Below are 7,500 nucleotides of genomic sequence, written 5' to 3' on the forward strand. Positions count from 1 at the left end.
GAACAGAGAAAAATGTGATTAGAAGCCCTTTTCTCCTTAACAAGATACATTGACACACACCACAATACCCATGGACCCGACCAAAGAATTACAAAGAAATGCTGAAAATAAGCTGAAGGAACGCGGAGACAAGCTGTTGATCTTGGAAGAGGAGTAAATAGTGATGAGCACTGGGTACTCCACCGTATCCAATTTCTTCTTTTTACTTAAAAGCTACGAAGTGGATGGCCTCGAACGAATTATTCTACCTCTCAGAGGATCTTCAGTTTATGTAAAACCTAGCAACGACTTTAGCTAAACGCCTCAGACGACTGATGATCAATCCAATTCAAATGATACAAAACACAAATGATTCCTTGATAAAAAAAAAAATTAAAGGGATTTGTCTCAGCCGAGATGCTGTGGTACCCGGAGACATCAACGCCATATTTACATCAGTTTTGCAAAACTTGACCAAGAAATCAGTGAGGGTCAGGTGCTTGGACAGACAACTGGTTATCTTAACAAAAATAAGTTGTCTACGTCAGAACTCGTGCGACATTTCAATATGTGACTTGATTCTACTAAAGCAATCCGATTGTAAAAGTATGGGAAATTCCACCAAGTACATATGAAAATTGATAGAAAATAACGTTTATAGTTCTCAAAACTTGGGATGGAGAAGATATTACAGATCACAACATAATGTAAAAGAAAATAGCATATAAGGGATCATTCCAAAGTAGTCTGCTTGTTGACATCATGTTGATGACAAGTATGGACATATGATTAATCTGGTGTTGACGTCAATCGTGGACTCTTCTGATTACATGTTGGTAACATATGTACGTGCAATTGTACTAAGTTTGACGTTTGTTACATGCTGTTAAGAAGTATAGGCCACTAATCACATGGTAGTGGCGACATGGGCTCTTCTGATTATATGTTGGTAACATATGTATATGCAATTGTCAGTGCATATACAGTCTGTACCAAGTTTGAAGCTTGTTACATGCTAGTAAGATGTATTGACTATTAATCACATGATAGCGACATGTTGGGAATCCTAATGATCATACGATGATAAGCAAAGACACCATTTTGATATTCTATCCTATAACAGGAGAATATACCAGAAACCTTGGATGCACAACTAAGATGATTGGGTTATTTTGAAATGATATGCGGTCTTCCATAGAGTCAGTCTCACACCATCCCGTCATCAAACTATCCCCATAATTGTTTAAAGTATATTTTGTTGATTAAGCTGTACCCATGTTCTTAGACATGCTGCTTTATAATTCCTCGTCTTTAGTAGAAACAGTTCACGCATTCTTATTTTTTTATTATTTTCATATACCCCACGCGGGAAAACCCAGAAGATGAACAAATATACTGTTCATAGTAGAATCACACACCTATTGTTAACTAGTGTAACACTGCTAGCTTTCAACACCCTTTCAATTTACAATCCATTAGTACTTTAGGACATGCACCTCTATGCTATCCTTAACAGTAATTCATAAGTTCTCTCCCTGTCATCTTCTTCCCACAGACTCTTCCCACGTGATTTATTCAAACAAGATTTCCCGGGAGCCCCCTTTTTTTTTTTCTTCTTCTTTATGGAGGTCCCATGCGAAACCTTTCATAAAATCTTTTCCGTCAGTGTCAATTTACTTTTCATCTCTCACAACACAGAAAATATTTTCAAATGTCGCTGTGTGCGTGTTTTTACGTGTAATGATTTCTTCGTTTGTCACTGCTGTATGAATATGAGTATGTGTATGTGCTTTCTTGTATGCGTATGTATGTGTGTGTGTGTGTGCATTTGTGTGTGTGTGTGTGTGTGTGTGTGTGTGTGTGTGTGTGTGTGTGTGTGTGTGTGTGTGTGTGTGTGTGTGTGTGTGTGTGTGTGTGTGTGTGTGTGTGTGTGTGTGTGTGTGTGTGTGTGTGTGTGTGCGCGCATAAATGACATATCAGTTTAAGTCTTTGAGTCTACTGATACTTAAAAATCTTCTCTGTATTGATAATATTTTCATTTTCTTCCGTAGGTAAAATCACACGGAAAACCAGCTTGTCCCGATGGAAGGTAATACTTGGCTTCAAGTTTTGTGACTACATAAGTCTGTCTTTTAAGTAATATCATGTCTTCAACTAACACCTGAGAGGCAAACCTAGATGACTTCAACCAGATGGTGATGGCCAAAGGAAGGATGGATGGTGACCTCGTGTCTCACTTTACGTTCTCTTCTGTTGTTTAGTTTCCTCCCCTTGAGTGTTAGAAGTCTCTATCCTAGTGTGTTAGATCTACTTGGACCTGTGTCATATCTGTATGATATCCTGTGCCAGATCTATTTGATCTTGTTTGTCAAACTCTTTCTCCTCCATGTGTCAGATCTCTTCAGCTTTGTACTCCATACCTCTTCACGGTTGTTTGCTAAACCCCTTTAACTCTTCATATCAGACTTCTTCCTCCTTTTGCATCCGATTTCTTTAGTCCCTTATGCCAGACTCACTTTGTTTTGCATTTCAGGCTAACTCAACTCTGTTAGACATCTTCTGCTTAATGTATCAGAACGCTTCAACACTGTATATCTGACCACTTCACTCCTCTGACTTGGACCTTCCCCCTCTCCTTTGTCCCCGGCCCACATCGCCCCTGTATGTCAGACTTTTTCCCCGCCGCCCTCAAACCTTATGTATCAAATCTTATCATTACCTTCATATCAGACTACTAATCCTGTGTCTGTAAAGATTCTTCTCTAGCCTTATTTGTCTTTCCAGTTCTTAATTTCCTTTCTGTGTGTACAACCACCATTTTGTGTGGGTGACTACCTCTCCATTCTAAGTATTCAGCTTCCATTTTCTACTTTCTCAACCTCATTTGGACTAAAGGTTTTCATAAACTGAATAACAAAATCTGGAGACAGTCAGAGCAAAGCATTTAAACCTACAAAGAACGATCTTATTATCCAAAGGAGGTTAACTATTCGTATCTCTTGTAATCTCGTTTGTTTTCTTATATCTTATTACTCAGATTTCCTTTGGTAACTTCATAAATTAATACCTCCGTTACTGTGATAAAATGAGTAAATAACGATATGCCAAACAACTTTTTTTTTTCATTTATAGGATACCCACGGTAACGCCCTATATATCTTTTGTGTCACGATTAAAACTATTCTATGCAGATGAGATGTGACTTTCGAATTAAAGGATTAATTTATATTAAGTGAAAGCTCTCAGCCTAATAACTTGACTCTAGTGACCATATTTTGACCGACAACTTTTGTGTCACGATTAAAAGATGAGATGTGACTTTCGAATTAAAGGGTTGTTATATTGAGTGAAAGCTCTCAGCCTGATCACTTGATCTACTGACCTTATTTTAAAGCTCTCAGCTTAATAACTTGATCTAGTGACCTTATTTTAAAGCTCTCAGCCTGATAACTTGATCTAGTGACCTTATTTTAAAGCTCTCAGCCTGATAACTTGATCTAGTGACCTTATTTTAAAGCTCTCAGCCTAATAACTTGATCTAGTGACCTTATTTTAAAGCTCTCAGCCTAATAACTTGATCTAGTGACCTTATTTTAAAGCTCTCAGCCTGATAACTTGATCTAGTGACCTTATTTTAAAGCTCTCAGCCTGATAACTTGATCTAGTGACCTTATTTTAAACCTCTCAGCCTAATAACTTGATCTAGTGACCTTATTTTGACTGACATCAGTAATTTCCCTCAACTCAAGGAAGAGCCTCGGGGTCACGTGATCGATAAAAAGCCTTCTGACCGAGAATGTTTTGTAAATCAGTAATAGTATTAATGTTGTGTGTGTGTGTGTGTGTGTGTGTGTGTGTGTGTGTGTGTGTGTGTGTGTGTGTGTGTGTGTGTGTGTGTGTGTGTGTGTGTGTGTGTGTGTGTGTGTGTGTGTGTGTGTGTGTGTGTGTGTGTGTGTGTGTGTGTGTGTGTGTGATTCACCATGGTCTCGGATTACGTGTTGGGCTTGTGATCGACAGCTATTACCCTCCCGGATGAGAGCTCAGAGCTCTAATATGACCAATATATGGGTAATGCTGTGACCTTACACGCACGCACACACACACACCCAACTCCCCGCCCACAAGAGTTGGAATAACGACTCGCAGCGCAACAATACTTAAATTATTTCAGCCCTGGTGGGATTCGAACTTGGACCGCCGTAGTGGCGGTCGCGATCGCTACTACTGCGCCATCGAGTCGAGTGTGTGTGCATATAAGTGCGTGTGTGTGTGTGTGTGTGTGTGTGTGTGTGTGTGTGTGTGTGTGTGTGTGTGTGTGTGTGTGTGTGTGTGTGTGTGTGTGTGTGTGTGTAGGTATGTTTACACGTACACGCGTATTCACGTAAATAGACTGGAGGAGTTTTACATTAAAGAATATTCTCTTTTGCACCTATTTTATGATTTTCGTACTTCAAAGTTGACTTTTGGATCCTTTCAACCCTGCGAGTGATTGAAGTATCATTAGACCTCTGCTTTCTAGTTGTTAAGGGAAGTTAATTAGAATGAAGTCATATTTACGGAGATGATGACAGAGGTAGCAGATTTAATCCAGAAATTAAGTAACGAATAAGCAAGCTTATATCAATCGTAAGTAAAGGTATTATAATAGTTAATATAGCGTACATACGTAAGCTTCTTTGCATTCTCTCAGCCCCAATTAATGAGTTGTTATTACAATCACTTTTATTTTACGTGCTGTGCATTGCATTTACTGTGTCCACGTTTTGTTTATAATATTGCTGTTTGTATTTAAGTGCCAGCCACCAAGCAGTTGATTTCGTTCCAACGTATAAGAGTAAGCAACATATATATATATATATATATATATATATATATATATATATATATATATATATATATATATATATATATATATATATATAAAGCATATTTTTAGCTCCGAAATATGTATTACATGAATAATGCTATGATTAAAAAAAGTAATGCATATTTTGGATATGGCAATGTTCTCATTTTCTTTTATTTTTATTTTTTCATCATTGACAAGCACCGGCTTCAATGCTCCGGCTTCTTTGTGGGTGTTTGGCCTCCGATGATCAGGGCTACGGCCTATTTTATGAATAGATTTGTATTTAAAAGAGAACTGCAAAAATACGCCTTTTAGTGAATAGAAAACGCCTAACATGGTAGTTTGGCATTCTAAGTGCTGACTACGACATCATCGTCGTCAGTATCGTCTTCATCTCCCTTACTACTCGAAAGTTTCTTCCCGAACGCGCAAAAGCTGTACGGCATCGTCATGACTCTTCTGCTATGCACCTTAGACTCATCGAAATCTTGGAGATTTCTCATGGAATTGGAATTGAAATTAATTGATATTAGATCTTCTGCAGACAGAAATCTGGAGAATATTCGACTTTTCGAATTAATTTTTCTCATGACAACCTATGGATCACGTCTCACTCTATGCAATGAGTTTTTCACTTTATAAGTCTGTGACGTTTCGTCCTAAGAAATGAAAGTCGAAACTGCATAAATACCGAATTCCGTTCTTCACCTCCCCCTTTCCTTTTTTTTTTTTTTTTTTTCAACTACGTAACAATTCTCAGGTGTTTTCGAAACCAAAAGATCGTAGTAGTAAACGTAATCTAATATTTGTGTTTATTTCATATTTCCTCAAATAGCAAGTGTATTGGGTTATCTATACTTAAAATTAACAACATCACAAGAATGAACTCCGATTAGTATATATTGTATGTCTTGTTTATTCCCCTGGACTTTAATCGTTTGATCACATATAACATCTATTGATGAGTACATGTTCATCTTGAAACTTGTTAGGCAGAGAAGACATTAAAACGTAACGTTTTACGTAATGACAGCGTTCGTCTTGAACCCAAATTCTATTTCGTGGATAATGTTTCTCTCTTTCACAACGTTTTACACAAATTATTGATGATGAAGTATATGGTGATTATTTGATAGGTTATAATAAGCAAATTAGATCATTAATCAAGGATGAAAAATAAGGCCCAATGTTCGAAAGGAAAGCATCGTTTCAACAATCATAGAAATAACTTGTTCTCTTCTTTCAGGAAGTCGTTATTCTAAAACATATATTCAATATAACGTTTATTATATTACACGTGTCAGAGAGGTGGTCACCGAAATGAATTGAGAAGCAAGGCATTTTCAAAGGAATAAAAAGATTACAACAATGTTTCAAAGGATTGGATGTAATTAGTGACTGCAATAAGACTAATTTGGCGCTTAACCATCTAAATAAGATTGTCCCTTGAAGTCAAAGATAGGGATATAGGATTCATATAGAACCTGATTTAGCTATTCAGCGACATAGTTTCTATATTGTTACGGCTTTATAGAACCTGATTTAGCTATTCAGCGACATATTTTCTATATTGTTACGGCTTTATAGAACCTGATTTAGCTATTCAGCGACATAGTTTCTATATTTTCTCGGCTTTATAGAACCTGATTTAGCTATTCAGCGACATAGTTTCTATATTTTCTCGGCTTTATAGAACCTGATTTAGCTAGTTAGCGACATAGTTTCTATATTTTTTCGGCTTTATAGAACCTGATATAATTCAGCGACATAGTTTCTATACTTTTACGGCTTTACGGAACCTGATTTAGCAATTCAGCGACATAGTTTCTATATTTTTTCGGCTTTATAGAACCTGATTTAGCTATTCAGCGACATAGTTTCTATATTTTTTTGGCTTTATAGAACCTGATTTAGCTATTCAGCGACATAGTTTCTATATTTTTACGGCTTTATAGAACCTGATTTAGCTATTTAGCGACATAGTTTCTATATTTTCTCGGCTTTGTAGAACCTGATTTAGCTATTCAGCGACATAGTTTCTATATTGTTACGGCTTTATAGAACCTGATTTAGCTATTCAGCGACATATTTTCTATATTGTTACGGCTTTATAGAACCCTGATTTAACCATTCAGTGCCATAGTTTCTATATTGTTACGGCTTTATAGAACCTGATTTAGCTATTCAGCGACATAGTTTCTATATTGTTACGGCTTTATAGAACCTGATTTAGCTATTCAGCGACATATTTTCTATATTGTTACGGCTTTATAGAACCTGATTTAGCTATTCAGCGACATAGTTTCTATATTGTTTCGGCTTTGAAAAAACGTTCTTTTATGGAAGTGAGAATCAGTTTTAGAACTAAAGACCACATTTTCACAGAAACGTGTCACTATATTCAAGGAATTGATCTCTACAGTCCAGGAAACGACATTCAACCAAATGAAAATGTTTTGAATAATCTGAAATGAAAAAGAAAATACATCAAGTGAAAAGGTTTCGTAGGAATCTTAACCATTCGTTGATTATTCTGCAACTAATTTGAATAAAACCTTCACATACTATTAGACAAAAAAATGTAATCTGATTTGTTGGGATGATGTTGATGGGTCTTCGTATTCTCCAAGTAATTCATATTAAAACCACATACAAAATATTTTGCATGAGTG

The 7,500-nt window shown here is 36.5% G+C and overlaps 1 protein-coding gene across 12 annotated transcripts in view; it reads left to right on the forward strand.

Annotated features, from left to right (window-relative positions):
* LOC143032713 (putative 3',5'-cyclic phosphodiesterase pde-5) overlaps positions 1–7,500 on the forward strand; it is a 407,947-nt gene that overhangs the window by 305,150 nt on the left and 95,297 nt on the right. For all 12 annotated transcript variants that reach the window (XM_076197616.1, XM_076197617.1, XM_076197614.1 and 9 more), the window contains one exon: positions 2,031–2,068. In XM_076197616.1, coding sequence (XP_076053731.1) covers positions 2,031–2,068 — 38 coding nt within the window. The remainder of the gene's footprint in view (positions 1–2,030; positions 2,069–7,500) is intronic.

The sequence above is a fragment of the Oratosquilla oratoria genome, chromosome 14, assembly GCF_046742065.1.
Source record: "Oratosquilla oratoria isolate Oo_2021 chromosome 14, ASM4674206v1, whole genome shotgun sequence".
NCBI classification, from domain to species: Eukaryota; Metazoa; Arthropoda; class Malacostraca; order Stomatopoda; family Squillidae; genus Oratosquilla; species Oratosquilla oratoria.